The 26,788-nt window shown below is 45.6% G+C and overlaps 1 protein-coding gene across 1 annotated transcript in view; it reads left to right on the forward strand.

Moving 5' to 3' along the window:
• The first annotated feature begins 640 nt into the window (after nt 1-640).
• Nucleotides 641-26,788, forward strand: part of SEL1L3 (SEL1L family member 3) — a 98,108-nt gene continuing 71,960 nt past the window's right edge. The window contains exons 1-3 of the mRNA XM_072945547.1: nt 641-976; nt 13,249-13,819; nt 25,401-25,527. Of these exons, the coding sequence (XP_072801648.1) occupies nt 812-976; nt 13,249-13,819; nt 25,401-25,527 (863 nt within the window). The 5' untranslated portion in view covers nt 641-811. The remainder of the gene's footprint in view (nt 977-13,248; nt 13,820-25,400; nt 25,528-26,788) is intronic.

A 26,788-nucleotide genomic window follows, 5' to 3' on the forward strand; every position in this document is an offset into this window, starting at 1 on the left:
TGGACAGGTGTTGGTTGGCAGGGGTCAAAATCCATCCTCAAGGAATGGAAGCTGGGCCGCTGCGTGGCGCAACTCCAGGGGGCACACTCGCCCGGCGCCGGGCGGGAATGGCGCCCTCGCCAAAAAAGCCACCAAACAAAAACCCATTGCACGGCCGGGAACTGGGCTGCGCGACCCGCCAAAGGAGTGGGTGGGAGAGAGAGGATGTGCCAGAGAGGAATATAGAATGAGAAAGGGAGGGAGGAGAGAGAGGAAACTGAGAGGGAGAGAAAGGAGAAAGTGGGAGAAAAAAAAAAAGCGGGGTTACGAAGAGAGAGGTGAGAGTGAGAGAACTGGGGTGAGGGAAAGAGGGAAACGGAGGGGAGCGGGATCATGGGGAGGAAGAGAGCGGAAAGGGGGCGGGGGAGGAAAGGAAAGAAAGGGAAAGGGGGGGCCGGCCCAGAGCGAGGGGCGGCGGCCAGGGGGCGGGACCGGGGTCGGTCCCCACCTGCGGGGGCCCCGGCTGCCCCCAGGGGTGGAGGCCTGGGGGCCGGAGGGAGCTGCCGGGAGGCGGGCTGGGCAAGGAGCGGAGCGGAGGGAGGGGACGAGGACCGGGAGGCGGGGAGGAGCCGGCGCTCGGCTGGGGCTGCGGGGGCGGCGACGGCGGGAGCGGCAGTGGAGGCGGCGGCGGGTCCGGCGGCAGCGGCGGCGGCAGGTGGCCCCGCGCGCGGCGGCCGGCCCGGCCGGGGGCGGGCGGGAAGGTGGCGCCTCGGGCGGGGGCCGGTCCCTGCACCAGGTGACCTGTTCCGGCCCGGATCCGGGCGGCCTCGCCATGCAGCGGCGCTGCGCGGGGCTCGGGTGGCCACGGCGGCAGCAGCAGCAACCCCCGCCGCCCGCGGTCGGCCCCCGGGCCGCAGCCATGGCCCCTCCGAGCGGCGGCGCCCCCCCGGGCCTCGGCGGCCGCCCTGCCTGCGCGCTGCTCCTGCTCTGCTACCTGGTGAGCGCCGGACCCTGCTCGGGTCCTCCCCTCCGCGCGGGGCCCCGGGGATGCGGGTAGGGGCGGCCGGAGACCTCCGCCTCGCGGGCGGGCACGGCGCGGCTAGTTTTCTCTCTCCCTCGCCACTGCACCCCGCGCACTCCCGGCACCTGGGATGGGTACCCGGGGCGCGGAGAGGGGTGCGTGGACTGGACTTGCGGCGCTGCCTCTCTCTCCGGCGTCTGTTCCTCTTCCTCCGAGACCCGTTCCAGACCCGGGTCGGGCTCCCCTCGAGACCCAGTCCTGTCCCCGACTCCACCTGGGAGCCTCTCTACCCTGCTTTCCCTCCCCTCCTCGCCGCGCGCGGGTCTCCAGCCCCCTCCCTGCCCGTCCTGGGCTTCCCTCACAATCTTCTCGCCGCTCCTTTCCTTCCCGTGCCCAACTTCGCCTCTTTCTCTCTGCGAACGCCACCCGCCTCGACCCTCCTTTTAGTTTCCACCCGGTCCTCCTGGCCCGGACCGTTTTCTACCGACGCACCCGGCGATGATCCTCGTATTTCCAGCGCTCTTCAACTCCTCCATGGTCACTCCAACCAAGTTGCGGATGCCAGAAAGAAATCTAGTTTTTTTGCAACACGCTTACCGCCAGACTGCTGACTTTAGCTGCGTCTTGAACATTGTCATTTCAGAGAACACGTTTGGCTCATGCATGTCAGTTTACTATTTGCACACTTCTTGGCTTCTGTTTTAGTCTTCAACTAAATGACAGTAACCTATTTTTCAAAACCAACTCTTTTAAAACACCAGAGTAATTTAGACCCTCAGAACAAGGTGGGGGAATATTCCTCATTTCCTTTGATGGCTTGCTTGCTTCTGCTTGGAATTCTCCTAAACAATAGGAAATTTACAGAAGGTGACACCCTTTCTGTCCAGCCTACCTTATGTTCCAGGATCCTGCAGAAACCTTGGGTTATCTCGCCATATATTACTGTAAATAAATGAAATGGAAAATGCTGAATCATGAAACTGATGTAATAGGAAATTCATGAAATGCTAAAAAGAAAAAGGAATTGAGCAGTGTCATTATCCAGAATTCTTTTTCATTAATGTGGCATTGTCATTATTCCGAATCTGTCTTCTCTGAGGCTAAAAACTGCTTAGGAGACACTGGCAGGAATTCGAATTTGATTCCAAAGATATTTGTCACCCAGCCCAAGTTTCTTTTAACATTCTTTACTTCTTAGATGTTTCATGTCTTGAAGCGAGAGGATATAAAAATGTAGATTGTAATTCTGCTTTTGCTTCTACCTGTTGAGCAATCCATGCTTTTCCTCATATTGTAAAATAAGCCAGAACCAGATTTTGTGGTTGGATTTAGTTCCTATTTTTATAAGAAGTTGTCAGTTAACATGAATGATTTTTTTTTCACCCAGGAGATATTATTATTTAATATTTATGCCACAGGGTTACAGCACACAGGCTCATAAATAAAACTGTCATAACAAATGACAGGGTTTCAGTTTAAACAGATGATTCCCGTCCACAAGGCACTGCTTACCCATAGAGGCGGAAATGATGTAGTAGAGCAGTGTGTGAAACATTAATGTATGAGTGGTTGGAAAGTTCCACAAGGGAATCCCAAGACCTGGCCAGGAAAGACCGCTTCTTGACAGTTGCAAGAAATCAGAGTAACAAGAACAATGAGGCCTAAGTGGTCCGTGGGAGCAAAGACAGATGATGGAGCAAGTATAAAAGTTCTGTGTGGACCAACGGGGATTTGAGAGACCAGATCACACAGGAGAGAAAAATGGGGCTTTGGGCAGACTATGGTGAGTTCCTGAAGTGGTGTGGTAGGGCTCGGAAAAGAGATTATAGAAAATACTGTAAATGTGGAAAGTAACCAGAGCATGAATGCATATCTTGGCAGACAAGGAAGGAATGGATTTGGAAACTCTCATGGAGAGGGAAATGTCAGTGCTCCCTGACTATGTGGGTTTCCTTCAGATGGGCTTCAGATATGCTACTGTAAAAAAGAAAGAAAGAAAAAAAAGACTTGGCTAAACAAGAAAGCCATTTTGCAATTGGAGAAGAAAGTTTTGCAAAATCTAGGGAAGTAAAAGTGTGACTTGGAAAGTGGGCTTCACCTATTGTCCTAAAGGTCTAGCATTTGCTAGGAATTTTGCTCTAGAAGTATGTGCTACCCGAGAAACTGCTGACAGGTAAGCCTTCTTGACCTTGGAGAAGTTCAATTGCAAATTGGGGGAAATATAAAATGTCTGCATGAATGCATGAAAAACATGAAACAACTGAGGAGATGCATAATCATGTATATGTTGTGCATCAAGGAATATTTCCTAGAGAAAGTAATTGGTCAGGGGAGGGGGGTGGACAGGTGGAGGGTGGAAGTGGAACAGAACAGCTAGGCAGGACCTGAGAATATGGAGACACTGGAGGAAGTAAGCTACCGCATAATTTGGAAGCCTAATTAATAATAATAATAATAATAATAACAATAGTTTGCATTGTGCTAGGCTATTTATATGCATTATCCAATGTTAATCTTAACATTAACCTAGTGAGATAGGCGCTATTATGATCCTCGTTCAAATGAGGTAACTGAGGCTCAAAGTGGTTAAGTTAATTGCCCTGGGCCACACAGGTAGTCCAAGATTGAAACCCAAGTCTGTCCCCTTCCAGAGCCTTAGTTCTTAGCCATGCTAGCATATTGCCTTCTAGATTTTCCTGCTTGTAACCCATTCCCCTCATTCATAGGTGTATCGGCCATTAGCAAAGCTCTCTAAATTAGCAGCTACTGTGAAATTGGCCAGGATGTGAGGTTATGTCCAAAGTAGCCTAAGATATGCAAAGCAGGAAGCCCGGGCCACAGAGTACAAGCAGGATGTCAAAGAGAGAGAGAAAATAAAAAGGTAAAACCAGAAGATACTTGCCATCCGCAATTCAGAGGTGAAGGATGAAGCCCTTGTATAATCCAGAGGCAGCTAGCAGAGTTTAGCACTTGAGTTCGTATGAACATGTGTCCAAGTGTAGAGCCAGGTGTGCCTTGGAACGTATCCCAAAGACAAATTGTCTGTGATTTGGGGACCGATTCCTGTTTCGTGTCATCCCTACCTATTTGCTTGTCATAAGGGCTGGTGTTTGACACTGGCTTTCTACATAGATGTCTTGAAGATCTTGGCCTCGTGGGGAGCATGCTTCCTGAAGCCAGGGCCCTGAGGTGATGGACACATTCATCCCCCGTTGGCTGGGACAGAGTAACCTTCAGCAGCAGCCCAAGTACAGGACTGTGACTGTAGCTAGGATACTGCCAGAGCATGAATAATTGTGACGAAGCCTGAAAGATAAGTCACGGAACGATGCCAAGCAGATTTCTGAAAACATGATCCCGGGTTCCGGCAGCTGCCAAAAAAATTCTGAGGTCACTAAAGGTTAAGATGCAGAGAGGCTCCTCAGAGAGGGTGGGGGCCTTGAAAGCCAAGGGTAATGGAAACTGCTTCCACTGAGGTCCCGGGTGCTGAGTGGTGTGGTCTGGGCTGGTCTTGCTCTGCCAAACAGACTCCCTTGCTGTTCTCATCCATCAGTAACTCTTACCTTCCTCCAGACTTGGCTAGAACAGCCTGCCCCGCCCCTTCTGTGACAATGGCACTTGTAGAAAGTAATTCTGTCTATTCTGAACTCTGGTCTCGAATGTAGAATTTTTTTCTTTAAATGGGAAAATAGATCTCACAATGGCTGGTATTGATGTCAGCTGTAGAGCTGAAATATTCCGAGTGGACATTTGCTCTTGTGAGACAACCAGAGGACAAAGAAATAAGAGGGCATTAGTGGCCCAGATATACATGGGGCTCATTAGCAGACAGTGGCTGTGACAGAATCTTGTAGGGAATTCTCTGTAAGTGGCCACAGACCATCAGTTACCCTCTAGAAGTATTCATTAACTCCTTGTTTTGTGTAACATGGGACCTCAGAAGTTCACAAAAAGGTATAGAGACCCTTAATTATCCAGTTTGTGTGACAGTGATCAGGGATATTTGAAATGCAGAAGCCATTCTCAAACTTCACATCAGCAAGTAGCTTCCACATTCGTCCCGACAAGAGCCCCTAAAATCTCCCAAGTGATGGCATTTGCCTCTTGCCCTTTCTTCCTTTTGGCTGCCTGTGGGCAAAAGTGTAGGAGCCACGAATTGGTGGAATGGAGCAGCTGGAGGAAAAGCAGAAGAGAAGGAGAAGGGACCCAGGCAGTTCAGGGAGAAGATGGATCGGCTGGCATAGACCACACATAGCCTGACGTGAATTTGGTACCCCGCTTGTTGGCTCATCCGACTCCCTGGGGAACAGCACCCCGGGCAGGAGGGTGTGCAGGACTTGAGGAATTACAGAGGGCAGAGGGTGTTCTGCTTTGGCGGCTTGTTTGTCTTGCAGCCTCACTCGAAGAAGGGCTCTCTGGAGCTGGGGAGTTGGCTCAGTGCAGTGTGTGTGTGTGTGTGTCACGTGCGTGTGTGTAAGATAATGTCTACCTTCCCCAGACACAAGGTATAGGGACCTCATGGGATTTTAGCTTCTCACCTCCCATTTTCAAAACGGGAATGGGCAAAGTGCCAGGATTCCCCCACCTGTAGCCAGAAAGCAGTGACAGGTGTAGAAGTAAGTGGGTGAGTTGAGGGCATCATTCTGGGTGTTTCTGGAAGTCAGGAAGCACACCATCACTGACTTTGGAGTCAGCAGCTGTGGATTTGAGTTTTGGTTCTGCTTTTTAGTAGCTGGTGGTTCTCGGGAGAGTTCCCAACACTCTGAATCCATTCTGTTTCCTCAGCTATAAAACTGGAGTGCTGGGCCCCTCAGGGGGCTGTTGTGAGAAGCAGGTGAGAGGGGAGAAGTTCTGTGAAATTCAGTGTGAGGGGATGAGGTTAGAAGTGAGTGAGAAGAAAAACTTACTCTACACATCCCAGTGCCCGGCTTATAGTAGGTACTCAGTGAAATTAAACTGAACCAAAATGTAGTTTTCCTCGTAAGATTTGTTAGAAAGAAATAACATATCAGACAGTTTTGAAGAGGGGAGAGGATGACAATGAGGACCATTGATCATTATCGTGATGGCCTTTCTTTAGCCAGCTCTCAGGTTGGGAAGACACACTATTTGGCTGGGAAATGTGTCCCAAGGTGCATCTTGACTTTGAAGTCCATATTGAAGCTCAGTCTGTTTAATTGCACATTTTGTTAACGTAAACAAAATTTTTGCTTATTTCTAGTCAGCAGAAATCAGAAACATAGGGTTTTTAAGCTGATACAATTACCTTTTTGACCCATGGAAAGTTTGATCCAGCCAGTTGGGAGAGAAAGTGCTCATGAGCCAAGGTTTTCTTAGGTGACCATGGGGTGGAATGGGCAGAGATGAGAAAAACTGTCAATTATTGTTTGTAATCAGACATACCCACGTACACGTGTAAGTGTAAATGAACTTCCTGTAGACAGACGCAAATGAATTAAGGTTTTCTAATCTCTCTGTCCCTTCCTTAAATAACAGGGGAATCATATAGAGAAAAGAGCCAAGTTTTCTCAGCTCTTTTGAACAAGGGAAGGTTATTTGAATAGACTTTCTTATTGATTTTGTTTAAAGGAATCAGATGCATTCATGCTAAAAAAGTTTGGGCACTATTGATAGATTTTTTTTTTCTATCCAGAAGATATGTAAGTTAATCTGTTTCTTGATTCCCAGGCTGAACTGAATGCATTTAGATCTCCAATTATGGGTCTTTTATCAGGAACACACATTAAACGACCCATTTCTTCCTTTTTTTAAAAAAAAATTACAAGACATACACAATTACACAAAGACAAAGGAATCTGTGTTTTGTGACTGTGTGGGATGTTGTCAAATGTGACTTTGATTAGGGCCTCCTGGTATAAGCAGATGTTTGAGGGTTCAGGCACCTCTCAGAGCCCAGCTCCACTGTATGCAGAGCAGGCCAGTAGCTTCCGAGGTGGAACATCTATGTGGCTTCTTGAATGGCATAATTTGAAAGGGCACAGAAATGCCCTTTGCACCCCAGATAGCTTGCTTACAGCTGCAGTGCATTTGGCCTTTGTTTTTAAGGCATCGTCTCCACAAGACTGGCATAAAAGTGCAGAAACGTGACATTGCGACAGTGCTTTCTCATGATCACGTTAACATGCATGAACTTGCCAGATGAGCAGGAGTCCCACAGGAGGTGGAAGGATCAGAAATTTTTAAATTTTAATTTGTATTTTTGGTGTGGAGAAATGGAAAAGTTCTAGAATGTAGGGCAGTTGTCTGAAAGGTGTGGAGGGACTCGGTAGCTGAGAGAAGTTCATGCTGAAGGGGCAGGATGGGTGCCAGAATGCCCCCTTCCTTGACCTCACAGTCCCCCAAGTCAGCGCTGACCCCGAGGGACCCAGTGAGATGCCAGAGGGTGAGGGCTCTTTGGAAAGGGATTAATGAGGCTGGATGGAAAACAGAGAAGTACCAAGGGCCCCCTCCCAAAAGACTTGTGAATGTCAGGCAGTGTGGTGGAAACTCAGTCCTCCGGTTTATGTGCAGGTGCCTCCAGGGCTGTGGGGCAGTCGACCTGAGATGGACCACCAGGTGCCCAGCAGAAGTGCCCCTGCCCAGTGCTTTATTTCAGCAAGAAACACTTCTCCAAATTCTACTGGGTGCCAAGCTCTACCTTAGAAGCCAGAGACATGATAATGAATAAGACATGGACTCTGACTTTATAATTTCTACACAAAGGGACATTTGGGTGATTTTTAGCTTATGTTAATGCAACCTGGCATGTGAAAATACCTATGAAGGTTGGACACGTGTCATGCCTGTAGCTGAAACTCTTCAAGTTAATTGCCTTATATTCTTGGCAGGAAATAGCTCATAACCACACACATGACTTGAGCCAGGAAATCAGCTTCAGCTTAATCAATATTTAGAGTGTGATGTGTTGCTAATCGGTGTTGGTTTTGTACATAACAGAGGTAGCCGCAACTCCTGGTGAAGCAGCTGCCCACTGGGTCTGCTCCAACTCACGCAATGCCAGCTTCTTGTGTTACATGGGTGCCCACAAGACTCAGGATTGTTAATGCCTTCTGGAAGGACTTTTAGGCCATTTGCCTCAAGCCACATGCAGTGATTTTGGGGTCCTCCTTGGGGCCAGCACAGCCATCTTATTAAGGACATCGCCCCATCCCTGAAGTTGCTCTTCTTTTCCAGCTGTCACTCATGCTTTTCCCACTTCGCAAATAATACATCCATGAAATTTGATCTCTTTGCCCAGCCTAACTCCAACTTCTCATCCTGCTTAGATCTTTATTGAAAGAAACATTAGCAAGATGTCAACACTGCCACGAGGGACCCTGGGCAAAATAACAAATCAAGCCCCATCAACTACACATATAGAAAATGATGCCTGATTGGGCTATTCATCTCATCTCTCCTATATGATTATTCCTTTAAAATGCATAACTCCTGTCACTTTGTTTTCTTCCAAACTGTCTAGAATAAAAGCTTGATAATCTAGAGTAGCAGTTTGGGCAAACTATGGCCCCTGCGCCTAGCAGGCCAGCCACCCTTACCTGTAAACAAGGTCGTACTGGACCACAGCCACACTCGCTGACTTGTGTGTTATCAATGCCTACTTTCTTGATGGACATCGAGTGGCCTAAAAACTCCAAATAATTACCATATGGCCCCCTTTTTTTGCAAGAAAAGTCTGCTGACCTCAAATCTAGAAAAGTACCATTCGGTAGAAATATAATGTGAGTCACAAATTTGAGCCACATATGTCATTTCAAATTTTAGAAAACAGCCACACAAAACAAGTAAATAGAAAGAGGTAAAGTTAATTTTTAGTAATGTGTTTTATTTCACTCATTGTATCCTAATCTTATCATTTCAACATGTAATCAGTTTAAAAATTATCAATGAGTTATTTTTCCAACCTGTTTTTAATGTTCAGTCTTTGAAATCCAGTGTATCTTTTATAGTTACAAAGCATCTCAACTTGAGTGCTTAGTATGACTGCCGGCTCCCATTCTGGAGAGCAGACGTCTGGCATCCGTCAACCTGGGATTTACTTTTACTTCATATGAGACTCTGAAGCGGGTGAAAATAAAATTATCTTCATCTGAGTGTGTAGAGATTTCCTTGAAAACAGAATTTAAAGGGAAGACCCAGAAGAAAATACACAGTCAAGTGTCCCATACCTTCTTCGTTCTCATCTCTCACCGCCCAGCTGCAGAGAGATGAGCTTGACCCTGGGGTCTGGAAAGTTGTGGGTCGCCAAACAATAGTGAAATTGCACTTAACTCGGAAAAGCGGGCCGGTGCATTTCTAGCAATAAGATGTAAACTAATGAGTGTGACTATTAGTAACTGCACTTTCCAGTGAAATTTCATGACATCAGATCGCTTTTCCGCTTGGAATTCTGTTTCAAAGATGTTTTCACTGGAATTCCTAGCATCAGCAATAAAATATATATATATGTATGATTTAAAAAATCAAAGTGGGAGAATGGGGCCTGGGTGAGGTTTTAAAGTATACATGAAAAGAATGAGGAAGCGGTTTTAAGTCATTCTGTGAGAAAGAACACAATGGGATATTTAATCTACCACAGCATATCCTGGACTCTGCTTCCTATTGTCTCACTAAATAAGCAAACATCTCCTTCCCGAAGGGTTGAGAAAGGGAAGCGCTGGGGGCGTTTGGACCAGGGAGAGCCGGCCACCCAGCGGCACTGTTCTGGTCCAGCTTCCATCAACTTCAGTCTCTGGCTTGGGCTGAACTCTGCTGTGGGCTTAACAGCTTGATTTGCATCTTGAGAAGGGGGCCCGCATCTCAGCATATCTGGCCGTAGAGGTAAACCGCCGCTTGTGGACAAAGGCTGGCTCTCTCTCTCTTCCTACGAAAGCAGAATTCAGCCTGGAAATGGCAACTCTTCCCTCTCTTGGTGTGTGCTACGAGGTGGAGAGCGTCAGAGTGGGCGGGAGGAAACGGAGCCGGGCTTCTGGGCTGGCCTCCGCTAAGCCTCCAGCTGGAGGACGTCGGAGAACATCCCCTCTGGGTTCCCATTGCCTCATCCGAAACATGAGGCGGGCTGGTTCGTCACCAAGTGCTCACCTGCCCTGACAATCTCTACTTCTAATTATAATGTTATTTTTATTTTTGTTTCCTCTCCTGTAAATTGGAGTTCTAAATGAGAGCATAAAAAGATTAGATCCCTCCTGGTGGGGGTGGGCAGTTTGGACTTTACCTGCCTCTTTGCATAGTTCATCCCTCAGGTTTCCCATGACTAATCAAAAGGCATGGCCAGCTCTTCTGTCCTGCCCCTGCCATTTGGAGAAGATGCATTTTCCATTTTCATCTTTTAGGACTGTTGCTTTTCTGTCCCTGCCGCCTCGACTTTTTTTGGGGAAATATTCATGTGGTACAAAAATTCAAAAAATAAGCAAAGACAGTGTAGATTTATCTCCTGCCCTCTCCCCTTGTCACCTTGTCCTTTTCTATGTGAGCAGCCAGTGCTGTGTGTGCTGCAGCAAATGTGTGTGTATTACCCATCCCCACCACCTTTTTTTAAAGCCAAGTTGTACTTCTGAACTTGCTTAAAACAAACAAACAAACAAACAAAACTGGAGGTTATCCCGTTATCTGAACATGAAAATCTTCCCGATTGAATAGCTGTGTGGTACTCCAGGGGCGGGTGTACTATATATAATCTATTGATCCAGCCTTCTCTTGATGGGCATTTAGGTTTTCCATCTCTTGCTGTTACAATGCTGCAGTGAAATTTGTTTGTGTATGAGTTTGCACAAGTTTGAGGGTGTATGTTTGTAGGAGAAAATCCTAGGAGAGGAATTCGAGGGCCAAAGGATAGGGACATTTACACTTGTGATAGATACAGCCTGATTGATGTCCACAGACCTCACTCCCACCAGCAATTCATGAGAGGCACGCGTTCCCACTCAGGCCAGGACGATGTGTTTTTGGACTTTTTGATCTCTGTGAATCTAATAGGTTCAAAATAGTATTTCAGTGTAATTTCAATTTGCCTCCAAGTGAGAATTTCCTTATCAATGAACAATGTCGTTCTCTTGTTTTTCTTGATTGTCAGTCTTGTTTCTAATTGACCGTTAGTGCTTTAAAATAGAAACACCATCCCCTTTTATAGAAACCTTCATCAATTCTTTGCTGTCAGTAGAATAAAAATCCACATTCTTTGGGCTGAGATTCAGTGTCCTCCAGAGTCAGGATTCTGCCTCTCTTTCATCTTCGTAGCCCCAAGTCCTTTTATGTCTTTACCCTTCTTCTAGTCTCTCACCAAACCAAGCTGCTTGCTAGACCCCCAATACAGCTGTGTCTCCCTGCCTTCTTGCTCCTATTTAAGCTGTTCACACCACTTGCAGTGTCCTCCCCTTGCCTCTCTATCTAAAGAACTTCTCTTGATTCCTCAAAGTTGAACTGAGATGCCATTTCCTCCATAAAGCCTGTCCCGGCAAATCACTCTCCACTGCCTCTGTGCTGCCTTAGGGTTTGCTTATAGTTTGACTGGAACCCTGGCCAGGTTCTGCCTGGTGTCACTGCTGTTTATAAACATGAGTCCACCTTGGCCTCCCCTATAGCCCCATGACAGAATTGAAGAAAAGGGTCCCTATTCGTTCCTTCTTTGGAGAAGACCACAGTGACCTTTTTCTTTAAAACTGCGGTAAAGCTATTCATAGCATAAAATTTACCATATTAGTCATTTTAAAGTGTCTAATTCAGTGCCATTGAGTACATTCACATTGTTGTGCAACCATCACCACCATCCATCCCCAGAGCTCCTTTCATCTTGCAGAACTGAAACTCTGTACTCATTAAACCGCAGTGCACCATCCCCCTCCCCCAGGCCCTGGGAGCCATCATCTACTTTCCGTCTCTGTGAATCTGACTACTCTGGGTACCACAGATAAGTGGAATCAGACAGTATTCACTCTTTCATGACGGGCTTATTTCACTCAGCATAATGTCCTCAAAGTTCATCCACAGGATGGCATGTGTCAGTATCTCCTTCCTTTTTAAGGCTGAATAATATTCCATTGTGTGTAATCTGCCTCATTTTGTTTATCTATTCATCCATCAATGGACATTTGGGTTGTTTCTGCCTTCAAGCTATTATGAGTAATGCTGCTGTGAACATGGCTGTAAGTCTATGAACATATCTCTTCTAGTCCCTGCTTTCAACGCTTGGGTACAGACCCAGAAGTGGGATTACTGGATCATATGGTTATTCTGTGTGTGATTTTTTTAGGAACTGCTGTACTTCTTTCCAGTGGCTGCATCATTTTATATTCCCATCAGCAATGCACAAGGTTCTAGTTTCTCTCCATCCTTTCCAATGCTTTTTATTTTCTAAATTATTTTTTCTACTAATATCCATTTTAATGGGTGTTAAGTGGTCTAACATTTTTGCTATTGTGATTTGGATGCCTAAATCACAAAGTCACATTTAGAAGAGCTCTTAGCATCCATAATCCGTGCCTCCTGCTCAAAACATTGCCTTGATTTCGTGACCAAACTTCCCAGACTTCTTCTGGAAGTAATGTCCACACTGAGAAGGCTTCGTCATTTTAGGAACTAGATAATTAAACCGGCAGCTAAAATCTTTCTTGGCATATGTGGCCCCTTCCATGGTGAAAGATTCAGACAACACGGTCTGTGGTCCAAGCCTGACGGTGTCTGATTTGGAGCAATGGAAACCTCCTGCCGGCCCATTTGTCATGCACGCTTGTCCTGGCTCAGGACTTAGGGAGAAAGAGGGGCCGGGTTGGCGTCCCTGATACGTTTCCTCACGGGTGCACTTTGAACCCTTCTCCTACCCTTTGATTTGGCTGCATCTGACCACCATTTGATGTCAGGACAATAGTTTGAATATGTCTGGAGATGGGCTGCCTCTTTCACCCTAAGGCAGATTCACTGTTGCTGGATTCGTCGTGAACCAGCTCCTCCATTTGGAAACCAACTCTGGAATGATTGCCACGTAGCTTTGAAAGTCACATTCTGATCAGCAGATGCTCCTGAGTCTGGGGAGAGAGTTTAATGTGGTCTAATCTTCATTTGTGTGTATGCTGGTTTTTCTCCAATTGTTCAGTAGTGGTTTCGGCATCTTTTATCTTCCACATTCATTTCATTATGTAAATGGCTATATTTTTCTTCCAGGAAAATAATGATTCACGTATCTGTTAATATGATAAATTTAAAACTTTCTCTATTTCTTTTTTTTTTCTTTTTAGAATTTTGTACCGTCTTTGGGCAGGCAGACGTCCCTGACTACGTCGGTGATACCCAGAGCTGAACAGAGCGTCGCTTACAAAGACTTTATCTATTTCACTGTGTTTGAAGGAGATGTTCGCAACGTTTCTGAAGTCTCAGTTGAGTATTTATGCTCTCAGCCTTGTGTTGTCAACCTGGAAGCCGTTGTTTCATCTGAGTTCAGAAGTAGCATCCCTGTGTACAAAAAAAGGTGGAAGAATGAGAAACATCTTCACACCAGCAGGACACAAATAGTACATGTGAAATTTCCAAGCATCATGGTTTACAGAGATGATTATTTCATCAGAAACTCCATTTCGGTATCTGCGGTGATACTGCGCGCCTGGATTACTCACAAACATAGCGGTGGAGACTTGAATGTTAAATGGGAGGAAAACTTGCTACACGCTGTAGCAAAGAATTATACTCTGTTGAAGACCGTCCCACCTTTCGAACGTCCTTTCAAAGATCATCAAGTGTGCCTTGAGTGGAACATGGATTATATTTGGAACCTGCGAGCAAACAAGATTCCCCAGTGTCCTCTTGAGAATGGTAGGTCACTTGCCTTGCTGGGAGCCCAATTCTCATTTCTTCAGACAGCCTGTGTCATAAGAGGAGGGCAGGGACACATTCTTGTATTAGCAGTGGGGGACACAAGGGAGATGGAATCTGTAATTTTGGACTTTGGGGTCAAAGGGGAAAAGTGAAAAGGTGCAGAGAAGAGGAAGTAGGAGAGAAGAGGATGGAAGATGGAGGTAAGACAGGGACAAAGGACCCTGAGAGGCTTGGATCTGCTATACGTTGCAAAGGAGTGTTAATGACACTGAAACAAGGATCTGGAAAGTCCTCCTCCTCTCCCCCCACCCCCACCCACTGTGTTACTGAATGCAGGTTCGTGTGCCCTGTGAGGCCAGACAGACCGAAACGTCGGAGTTTGGAGCAGAGAAGGGTTTATCGCAGGACCGAACAAGGAGGGTGGGGTGGCTTGTGTTCAAGAAAATCTGGAAAACCCCAAATTCCCCGAAGGGTTTCAGCAAAGCATATTTAAAGGCCAGGTAAGGGAGGTGGGTTTCAGGGTATGTGATCAACTCATGCACAATCCTCTGATTGGGATGTTGGGGTAACAAGGAGTTCAGCACAATCAACCCCTAAGCCCCAGAAGGTCTGGCGGCCACGTGCTCTCAATCATCAAGTAGGTAATTTCTTCCCTTTGGTGGTGGTTTTTAGCATCTAAAAAATTCAGAAGATATACATGAGATGCTATTATCTGGGTACTTCCAAGAGGAGCTACAGAGGAGGATATGGGGGAAGGGTCTGTCCCGGGAAGGCTCCACAGGGTCCTGCTCAGTTATACCTGGTCTCCCTCAAAAAAGCCTCAAGTGTCAGTTTTAGTGCAGCATTGGCTTTGCAGCCAAGTTGATCTGGGTTCAACTCCTGGCTCTGCCACTTTGTGCCTGTGTAACTTTGGAACTTTCAGTCTTAGTTACCTTGTCTGTAAAATGGGGGTAAGAAATAACAATTCTCTCAGGGCAGCATTGAGAGAATTAAATGAGATGTAATTTGCTTAGCATGTAATCAGTACTCAGTAAAAAGTAGCCATCATGATAAAAGAATGCAAACTCTGTATTTTATCCTAAATGTCACATGGTCCCAGGCCCAATAGAGGAGGTTTCCATGCCCTTTTTCAGCCTTCTTTAAGCCCCGGGTTGGAGATCTCTAGCTCTGTGCACTTAGAAGAAGGGGACTGAAGTTGTCTCTGTTGGTACCTGGGGCATCTTGCTAGGTGGAATCTGAGCACCTGCCATCTCCTCTCCCCATCCTGCAGAGCCTACCCAGGCATGCTCCCAGGAGCTCACCTGGAGTCTGGGCAGCATTTCCTAAAGTGAGACCCTAGGACCACCTGCAACAGAATCACCTGGGGCTCTTGCTGCAAATGCAAATGCCCAGGCCTCATCCATTACCTCCTCAGCCAGGATCTGTGGGGTGCAGGGCCCTGGAACCAGCATTTAAAATACATTCCCAAGACTCTGATGTATCTTAAAGCTGAGACCCTATGGAACAGGAGTAGAGCTGGTGGGACTCGGATCTAGAGTTGCAGGGGCTGAAACCCCCAGGTAGACTTGGTGGGTGGAGGAAATCCACAGGCCTGTGACAGCAGACCCTTCTATGGGACGTGCCTGACACCTCCTTGTCTCCAAGAGGACTGGTTTGGAGCAAGCTGACTTCAGGACACAGTGAAAACAATGGCAGTGAGGATTTCCTGGGGCCACCCCCAAACCACCCTACATATAATGGAAACTGAAAGGGCCAGAGCAACCCCGTGTTATTGTTAGTCAGAGGCCACTTGCCATAGAACCAATACATGTGGCATTAAAAAAAAAAACTTCATTATGAAATAATTATAGATTTGCAGGAAGTTGCAAAAATGGGAGAGAGTTCCCTACATCCTTCCCCCAGCTTCCCCTAATTGTGACATCTTCCATAACTAAAGTACAATATCAAAACCAGGAAACTGATGTTAGTCTGATACTGTTAACTAGACTGCAGACCTTATTCAGATTACACCTGTTTTTACATGCACTTTCGTGTGTGTGCATAGTTCTGTACAATTTTATCCTACATTTTTTAATAGCCCTGCTCTGTGTCTGGTTTATCTAGTGTTGGTGCAGTGCTTTAAAAACAGAGATACCTAGCAGAAGACAAATCCCCTTTCTGTGTGTGTGTTGAGGGGAGGGTGGGGTGGGCAACGAAACGTCTGGAATCGTCGCGCTGCAGGTGTCGTGGTGATCAGCGTGCAGCCCTCTTCCAGGCAGAACCCCATGCTAGCATCCTTCTGGAATGCCTTCCGCAGGGATACCTCACTTGTTAAGGAGAAGGAAGCACGGGGCACACGCAGCCACAGTTTTGCCTTGCCTCCGATTGGTTTTGTCAGGGCTTAATGATTCCATTTCATGTTTGGCAAATCACATATTTCTCACTGAAGAATGACTGAATTGCAAGCTGGAAGTTTTCAAATGAAGTCATTTACGAACCAGCCGAGTTCTTAGGGCGCCCGAAGAGGCCTTTAAAATGTGAAACGTCTTTTCTTCCTTTTGTTGTTCCTTCCCATATTCACAGGGCTCGGGAACAGCACAGTGGGATTTTTTTTCTCCCCACCTCCTTCAGACTTTTACTTTTGGGGTGAGAACCAGTCTAATAGAGGCATAACGCAGAGGAACACCTTTTCTAAGAGTCAGAGTCACTGGAAGTAGCGGGGAGGGGGCTTCGGCTACCCTCGAAACCAGCTGCTCGCAGGGCTGTGATTTGTTCACCCAAAAAAAGGGGAGCACTTCCTCTCCTTCTCTGAAAAAGACAAATCAAAAGAGCCTCTGCAACAGCCCTGCAAAGTGTCTGCGACCTTTGTTCTTGATACGGGCTGTGCAAGGGAAGGGGGCCCGGCCTCTGGCTTGTTCCCAGCAGGGGCTTCTTTATTCAGCTCTTGAAGAACCAGAGTCAGTCAGAACAACACGGTGGCATTAGGGCACCACAGGGGAGCTTTTATGCCTGGCCTCCGCACAGTCTGCAGCCAGCTCCAGTGGGGGGTGCAGAGTGTAGGGGGGACCTTTTCTGTGTCAAGTGCCCTGTATCCTGCGAGCGCTCTGCGTCTGAACTAAGTACCCCCTGACTTGCTCGCATTTCCTTTTTTCTTATAAAGAGAGAGAGCCAAGTCCCCGTGCGCCGATGTTCCGTGAGCGTGGATGGAGTGCCCCTCCACCAAAGCCTGAGGTTAGGCTCCTGGGGCCAGAGCTGTGTGTGTCCAGACACGCTGCCGCTTACCTCCTTTGCCAAGACCATGCAGTGATCTGATTTTCGGTGGAGGTGCCGCTGACTTCTGTCTGGCCCTGCTGAGTAAACCTACCCCAGATCAGAAGCCGGCAGCCTTTCAGGACACGTGTATGCCATGGTTCAGACACGTGCCCTTCCAATGCACCTGTTCCTGCTTTATTCTGGGCTTGTGGGTCATCAGTGGCTAGGGACACTGTGTCTGCGGTCCGCTCATTGTTCCCTTGGGGGAGGTACTGGGCGGTAGCTGCTGTCCCTCACCAGTCACACATGTGCCTGACTCACGCATGAGCTCACCCAGAGAAAGAAATCAACCACACAGGCCGGTGGCTGTAGGACGCACCTGGATGTACGTCCTATTGTGAGAAGGCAGCTAGCCCAGCTGCCTTCATCTTCAGCCCATACCGCATATTCAATCACTACTCACCACGTATATTGCTGGCATCCTAGGCAAAGCCACCATTGTCCCTCTGGACTCCAGCCCTAGCCTGCAAATGGTCTTCCGGCTTTACCCTCGTTCCCCACACAGCAGTCCGTGCAAGCAGGTCGCAGCACCCCCTGCAGGTGCCTGCTCCCATCACATTAGGAGGGGTCAGCCACGGCCCTTAGTGCGGCCTGTGGAATCTGTCCCCGTCCCCTTGCCGGCCTCATCTCCTGCCGCGCTTCCCCTTGCCCTCCTGTTTCTGCTTGTGTCTCATGAATGTACCAGTTTCATTCCCACTTTGGGATATTTGCTTTATTGTCCTCTAAGATGCTCCTTTGACAGATGACTACGTGGCTTGCTCTTTTAGATCATTCTTACCTTTGCATGAATGTCGTCTTATTGGAGGCAGCTTCCTTGACCACCTTATCTAAGACAGCAGCCCCACCCCTGCTGCTCCCGCCCCATCCGTATCCACCTTTTATTTCCTCATAGCCTTAGCACACCCGGACCTTGTAATTACATATATTTAACGGCTTATTCCTATTGAGTGTCTCCATACTAGAATACACTCCATAATGTCAGGATCCTGGTCTGTCTGGTTCCAGTGCCCAACATGGTACCCTGCACACAGCAGGCTCGTGGTAACTGTTTGTTGATTGAGTGATGTACGCTTTTAGTCAAGAGGCAAGGACCCTTTCTTTCTTAGCTTGTGTGTGACCATCACACTGTGACAACATCCTCTCATGGCTACAGTGGGGAGCATGTGGGGCTGGGGGGCGGCTGTGTGCCCTCCTCGGGGCCCGCACATACTCAGGCTTCCAAGTGGAGCCTGTTAGGACTGTGCTGGTGAAGCTGTGGTGATCCTCCTTTACAGCCACACCTGAGTTCACCCTTGCCCTGCACCTGCCCTCTAGCTTGAGTCTGTGATTCCCCCTCCCCTGTGCTTTGGCTAAAGCAGCCCCTTTTACCAGCAGCTATTTTCCCTGGCTCCCTGCTCCTCCCCAACACTCCTCCCCCACTGCCTCCTTTCATGTTTTCCCGGCAAAATCAGTCTCATATTTCAGTAGCCCCCTCCAATTTCCACTCCTTCCCCACAAGCTTTTTTTCTTTTCTTCTCTCTTTTTTTCTTTTTTTGGATTCCCACATCAGAAATTAACTTCCTACCCAGCCATTCTCTGTTGATACCCACCACCCCTTATGATGTGTATCATGTTCAGTTCAGTAAAAACTGATTGAACACCTATCATGTACCAATTTCTGTACCAAGTCTGGAGGCTCAAAGATGCAGACATGGTTCCCTCTCTTTAAGGTGGTTATATGGGAGGTAAACACAGCTACCAATAGTATCAACCACTTTCCCTTACTGAACACTTGCTACGTGCCAGGAACTGTGCTAAGCACTTTATGCGACATCTAATTTAATCTGCCCAGTGCTCTACTGTCGTTATTTACAGTGGAGGAAACTGACTCAGAGAGGTAGAGTAACTTGTCTGAGGTCACACAGCTAATGATGGAGCTGGGACTTGAACCCAGGTATTTTGGCCCCTACACACCACACCTAAGCATTAAGCTGTACTGCCGGGTGATGTCATGAAGTTATTTATTTATTTAAGTCACTTATTAATTGGAAAAAGTTACTGAGCAGTCTGCTTTGCTAGGGTTCTTCACAGAAGAGGTGACATTTGGACAGAACCTTGAAGGATGAGTCAGGTTTTCGGAGTCAGATAAAGGAACGGAGGAAGGACATCCAGGCAAAGGGGAGGAGATACAGACTGATGGGGGAGTGGGGACGAGTCTGCGTCCCTTGGTGTGAGGGTTGGCAGATGCGTTTCATCTTGCACGCCAGCTCAGAGGGATCAGGAATGACCACCTTGAGCAGAGTGTGAGAAGGGCTCGGAGGCCGGGTCTGTGCTTAGGCAGCCGGGGCGCCCGGCGGGTTGATGCACAGTGTCTGCTGCAGGCAGCAGTAGCAGCACCTGAGAGATTATTTGTTCAGGTAGAGTCTCTGGTGTGAGATGGGCAATTCAGGAGAGCAGACTGGAAAGGCAGGTTGGAGGCCACACTTCGGAGGGTCTCAAATGTCACGCTAAGGTGTAGTAAGTGTTCTGTCCTACCACTATGAACGTTTTCCTGACCTACCCTCTTAGGTCAGAAACTGTGGAACATGGCAGTTTCCTTCTTTTCCACTCTCTTTTCCTTCCACTAAAAATTCATTCTCATCTTCAGACCCAATGGATTGGAAGTGGGATTTCTTATAACAAAATTCCGTTACAACAAAATCAAAGATTAAGTCACATGTTGGAGCCAGACTTTACCTGCCTCTGTGAAAAGTCTCAGTTTATTCAGTGGGACAATTCAAGTCAATGGCATAATGATACTTTTTGTAATTTTAAGAACTATACATTTGACACTTTCAGGGAAAAAAAAAAAGAGGCAGTTCTTTTTTTTCCCACCAGTTAATCACAGTAGTCTGAATTTTTAGTAATACCACTAATTAATGCCTAGCAGCTGCATTGCCCTTTATGATTTTCAAACCACTTTTCCCATGCACAGTGTCTCCTTTAATCCTCTTAACAGTCCCATGGGAAGGACAGGATCCTCCTCCTCTCTTTACGGAGGGGAAAACTGAGGCTCAGGGAACTTGTTTAATGGAATCCAGTTCCTGATTCTTTCAACTTGGCTATGCCGCCTCTCTGAAAAATGCTAATGCAGTCCTAACCCAGGTTCTAAATTAGAAGGAATATGCTTTTTTCTAAGTTGAATTTTTACCGACATGAATCACCCTGTTTTCCTCACCCACTGGACTTTGCTCTTTGAAGTGGATTGAACCGCCCCACAGTGTCCAGGGCGGGGAGGCCTCTGAATGTGGCTGGCTCCTTCTCCCCGCCTGCACGAAAATGCTCAGAGATGGTGTTCTCTTCCACTGCAGCCAAAAAAGTAATACCTGGTGCCCGGTAAAAAAATCAGAGTGTAAAAGGGTTTGGGGGAGGAGTAAATTCCCACCCACCCACTCCTCTGGTCCTATTTCTAGAGGCAAACTCAGTAACACCAGTGTCTGTGTCCCCTTCCAGAGATGCTCTCTGCTCATGTAGGCTTTAAACTGGTAGCCCCTTCTTTTCATACACATGGAGGAGGATACCATAGACTCTGCCCTGTGCTCATCAACAACACAGCAGAGATATTTTTTCTACGGCAGTCCATGCTACACAGCCCCCTTCTCTTTGATAGTTCCTCAGTATTGCATTGCCTGACAGTTTATAATTTATGTAACCTGCCTCTGCTGATGGTCATGCAGGTCATTTCTAGTCTTTTACTATTAACAACAAGGTTTACCAAACATCCCTGGACATGTATCTTTGTGCACAAAATAAATATGTTTGGATGATAAATTACTGGGAGTGGAATTTATTTATTCTTATGACTCCTGGTGTTGAATATTTTACAGACTTCCTTAGTCACTCACTTCACTGTCTAGTACCCCTTGGTGGGGGGGCAGGGGAAGTTCTGACCTAAATCATACTTGCTAGAAAATAGAGTTTGTGTTCTCAGGCTTTGGCTTTAAGGAAAATAAAACTCCCGATCGCCACTGCCTGTTTAGTGTCCTGTGTTTGGAAAGCAGACTGAGTTATCAGCATCCTAACTTCTCTGCTTTGGAAAATCTTAGCTCCTTTTCTTCCAGGTTCCCCTTACAAACTGTTAGCCACAGTTACTTCTTGCCTCAAGACTATCTGTAATTTCTCCACTAAGGGACTGAGGGCCTCAGCTGCATCATTGTGGTGTATTTGAAGCTCATCCTGAATAGGGCTTTGGCACATGAACACGGGATGCTCCCCAGAGCCAGGATCCATGTCAGGACTCTGATCACTCTGCTGAACCGGAGAACGTCCCCGCAGCCACCCCACTCAGGGTGATATTCAAAATACTTAACAGATAGTTTGAGGTGGGGGCCCCAGTCTCTCCCAGGTGCTGGCCCTGGTGCTGAAGCAGGATGGTACTGGAGATCCTTGCTGTGCCAAACTCTACTCTGAAGGAGAAGCCAGGGTGGGTAGTGGATGGGGGCCTTGGATGTTCAAGGCAACACCAGTCATCTAACCCATATGGATGTATTTCAGTATTTTGATAACCAGTGCAGGCACACAGGGGCATGCCAGCTGAACATCATGCCTAGTTCTCTCTGGGAGGACTTGTGAGATGTGCTATGGTTTAAGAAAAAGCCCATTGGTTTGCAGTGGAACACCAGGTTTGAGTCATACCTGGATCTCTTATTAGCTATACAACCTTCAACAAGACACTGACACTTTTCTTGTCTCCAAATGAAGGAGTTTGCACTAGGTTGTATTTAATGCCTCTTCTTGCTATAAAATTTGAGAAAATAAAACAAGCACAATGGCCAAGGGATTCCAAACTGGCATTTTGGGTTTATGCCATAAGGATCACTTTTCTCTACCTAACTTCTTCATTTAAGATTAGCCAGAGAAATGGATTTGGGGGAAGGATCTGAATGAAGAGAAACTATTAATTATTTGGCTTGGGCAGCGTGGGGCACATTATAAAATTATGGAATGTGTTGGGAGAAAGAGAGACACACTCAAATCCTGACTTGGCTACACTTATGTTCATTTGTTCATTTGACTGATTTATTCATTTACTCCCTAAATATTTATGGAGCCTCTACCAAGTGTTGACCACTGTTCTGGGTCTGGGGATGTAATAATGAATGAAATAAAGTCCTTGCTGTCTTGGAACTTACATTTTTAGAGAAAATTGGGCAAGCCACTTAACCTCTTTAACCTAAGTTTTCCTCCCTATAAATTCGTTAATGGGGAATGGCACTGGTACTATTACTCCCCATTCTAGTGCCTAGGACAACCATCACTTAAGAGTGATGGCGCTCCAAGCAGTCCATCAGTTACTAGAAAATGTTCTCTTGGGCTAGATGAATTCGAAAGTCCTTTCCTGCTCCAAAATTTCATCCTTATTAATTATTTCTAGTTAAATGGGAAGACAGTATTAAACTGAGGGAAAATGAATAGAACTCCAAATCATAGAACTATTAAAGCTACAGTCTTTACAAGAAAACCACCATCACTTTGGTTTGATGGGATACAAAAGATACATGTTTTTGTAAAATTATTTTAGATCTTTAGGTCTTAGATTTTCCCTCCACAGTCTTTTGCTGCAAGTTCTCCTATTCAACCAGCTTTACTTTGATCCCTGGATAAAGGAAAGGCTCATCAACATTCACTTTTAACTCCCTTCACTTTGGAAACCTTCCTTATGAAGCCACCTTTTACTGGAGTCAGGTTAGGCAGAATCAAATTGCCCTCATGTTGATAAATGTTTCTGCTATATACTAGATAACTCAACAGCAATCACTAGCAGAAGGCGTCCCAGGGGGCTAATGTGACCATCTGGTCGCTTATGTTTTGCTCAACACGGTGGAAGCCAACCGGAGTTGGGCTGATATCAACCTCTTGGTGAAATTTTTTCCTTGGATTCTGAAGACACCCTTGCAGTATTTCCATTTCTAATTCCATCTCCCTGCTCCCATAACTGACCAGCAAGTCCAGTGTGCCCAGGTTGAGCTCAAATTGCAAAGAAAAAAAAGATGTGAAGTTTTTCTGTTGGAATTGATAACTCCACCCTTTTGGGTTTCCAAATGCATCTCTGAGACTATGAAAATGTTAATCTTATGATTTCCAAGTTATAATAAACCAGAAGTACCTCTTTATATAATACATCTTTTCCCCATTGAGATATGAGAGCTGGGATGTCCAATATCCCAGGCTGAGGCTCCTATAATTTTTGCCAATATTGGTATTTGGTAACTTGCACAGAAGTCAGCTCTTCCCTCTCTATGAAGCTCAGGAAGATAGATTGTTTCCACCATTTAATTCTGAATATTTAAACCAAAAATCATTTTGAGAAAGAGAAAAGTGATCTTTATTTCTAGGTTGTTTTTGGTGAATTATTTTTTCTTTGAAGTAGGGTAGGGGTATTGGAAATAAAAAAAAATCTGTATTAGCCTTGGAGGAATTAAAAATAGATGAAATAACTCAGCTTTCCCTTTAAAATTTGTTATGGACACTTCTCTTTTCTGGAGCCACAAAATTCTTCCACATTTGCAAAGTAAAATGGAAGCCTTCCTAATTTTAAGAGGCATGGTTAGTAATATTTGCACAGGGTAACATGTTGAGTTTATGTGGAAAGTTTGCATAGAAAATGAAAAAAACTATGTAATTTTAAGTTCATGGATCCTGAAACCAGACTGCTCAAGTTTGAATCCCTCTCATTATTTCACCCTCTCTAAGGCTTAGTTTTTTCATCTGTTAATTGGGGATATAATAGGATCTGTTTTCATCCAGATGGCCAACAGTCACATGAAAAGATGCTCAACATCACTAATTATTAGAGAAATGCAAATCAAAACTACAATGAGGTATCACCTCACACCAGTCAGAATGTCCATCATTCAGAAGTCTACAAATAGTAAATGCTAGAAAGGGTGTGGAGAAAAAAGAACCCTCCTACACTGTTGGTGGGAATGTAAATTGGTGCAGCTACTATGGAAAACAGTATGGAGGTTCCTTAAAAAACTAAAAATATACTTACCAAATGATCCAGCAACCCTACTCCTGAGCATATGTCTGGAGAAAATATAATTCAAAAAGATACCTGCACCCTAATGTTCACAACAGAACTATTTACAAAAGCCAAGACATGGAAACAACCTAAATGTCCATTGACAGATGACTAGATGAAGAAGATGTGGTATATCTATACAGTGGAATACTATTCAGCCATAAAAAGAATAAAAATAATCCCATTTGCAGCAATATGGATGGACCTGGAGATCATCATTCTAAGTGAAGTAAGCCAGAAAGAGAAAGAAAAATACCATATTATACTGCTTATATGTTGAATCCTAAAAAAAAATGAACTTGTTTACAAAACAGAAACAGACTCATAGACATAGAAAACAAACTTATGGTTACTGGAAGGAAAGAGGGTGGGAAGGGATAAATTGGGAGTTTGAGATTTGCAGATGCTGACTATTACATATGAAATAGATAAACAACATTTCTTTTTACAGCACAGGGAACTATATTCAATATCTTGTAGTAACCTATAATGAAAAAGAATATGGAAAGGAATATATGTATGTATATGTATGTCAGAAACATTATGCTGTAGACCAGAAACTGACACAATGTTGTAAACTGACTATACTTCAATAAAAAAGAACGCAAAAAAACCCGTTAGAGTCTATTTCTTTAGTAGTGAAATTAAGTGCGATTATTCCTGAAATGTACTTAGCATGTTGCTTGCCATATTCGAAGGGTTACATAAATGTTAGTTACTATTTTGGCAGCAGTGCGTCCATTTCGTCATCTGTAGATTGAGGATACTAATGAGGATTACATGAATTTTATGTTTATAGCACTGTGGACCATAGTGAGTGTTACTGAAGTGTTATCTTTTACTATCACTACACAAATTCAAAATGCTTTTCTTAGCATTAGAAGGGCAGTATATGTAAAATGGTTAAGCACATAGAACCAGAGCTGAAAATTTGAAATTTGGTTCCACAACTTATTAGCTCTGTGACCTCAGGCAAGTTATTTTACTTCTCTATGCCTTGGGCTTTTCATCTGTAGAATGGGACTAATAATAGAATCTCCTTTATAGGGTTGCTATGAACACTAATTGAGATAGCTCTGTAAAGTGCTTCTCGGACGCTGGGCGTATATTCAGTGTGCTCATATTTTCAGACTATCTCATTTAAATATGTGATAGGAGCTAGGCAGAGGTTTCCAGGAAGAATGTGATGTTGGAAGCAGTGTTTTTCTGAAAATAATTAAAAGGCAGCCATCTTGATGTTTACAGATGTGGTTACCCTCCTGGGCTTTCTCTATGCCTCCAGTGGAGAAAACACAGGCATCGTGAAGAAGTTTCCGAGATTTCAGAATCGAGAGCTGGAGGCCACCCGACGCCAGCGGATAGATTACCCAGTGTAAGCAGGGGCCGGTGAAGGGGGTCGGTGGGATGGTAGGCTCACTTTTTATCCAAGGACTAGAGCAGACTACTGGAGCCAGTTAGGAGGACCTCCTTTTGTAATATGCTTCAGGAAAATGTTGAGATCTACTCAGCTTAGGCAGAATTTGTGGACCCGAAAACCTCAAAGTTCTCTGAAATTATTCTTGCACTTAGCAATCCTCAATTTGCCTCAGATTTCATACGTTGGTTCCAGGAATGACCCAAGTAGGGGAGGCAGGTGTTGGAGCCTGAGGCTTTGCAAGGTGGCATGTGCAGCCAGCCACAGCCCAGCCAGATTGCAGCCTTTGCTTTACCTGTTCTGTCTTGGAAGATTGAATGAACTGCTTGAAATCTCACAGCTTGTGATCTCCTCCATTGATTTCAGCAAAATCCAGATATATATTTTTTTCCTTCTGCTGAATTGAAGATGCTGAAAATGGTTCCTGGTTCACCTCAGACTGGATGGATTTAGCAGAGTGATTTAAATCTTCCCATGCTGCTGGCTGTAGAAAGATCTTGTGTCACTTTACTAAGCGTATGTTCTTGCTAAGCTTCCTTGTAATAACTTATCTTCATGAGCTTGCTCAGCTGGTTGGGTCAGGAGGGAGCTGTGTGGCACCATCTGTTTGCATATCTCACCACCGATTTGGAGGCCAGATTATAAAGCCCAGAATATTCTAAAGGTCTTGCTGGGATGTATCCCCAGAGAACTTGGCTGCTGCCACTTTAACCCAAACTTTGAGTTGGTGACTGGGATAATGGAGGGCATCCTCTGTACTGGTCTTGATCTTGATTCATACTTCACATGCAAGATGCAATGACTCCCAGTTCATCTTTGAACTGCTGGTCACTAGCATGATGTGTGGCATCAAGCAAGTGTTCAAACAGCAAGTATTTGTCGAATGATTGATGGATCACATAGCTTGGTTCAATGTGTCCTAGGTGAGTTGACTACTGTCATTTTATCCTGACTCCACAAATCACAGATGGATAATATTTTTTTTCAACTAAAATAGCCCTAGCCCAGAAATGGAACAATTAGAGTAGCTGTTCCACATTGGTCAGCCAGAACTGTGATACTGAACAACCTAATGTGTGCATTAAAATAGGATCTCTGTGTCCCGATTAGCCTATAGTGATGCCATTTGCAGATTATGACATTTTTCTGCCTTAGGGCTTTTATCTTTGAAAGACACAAAATTGCTCAAAAAGCCCTAATTATGTTTTTTTTTAATCAC

This window comes from Vicugna pacos, chromosome 2 (genome assembly GCF_048564905.1).
Source record: "Vicugna pacos chromosome 2, VicPac4, whole genome shotgun sequence".
In the NCBI taxonomy this organism is placed as follows: domain Eukaryota; kingdom Metazoa; phylum Chordata; class Mammalia; order Artiodactyla; family Camelidae; genus Vicugna; species Vicugna pacos.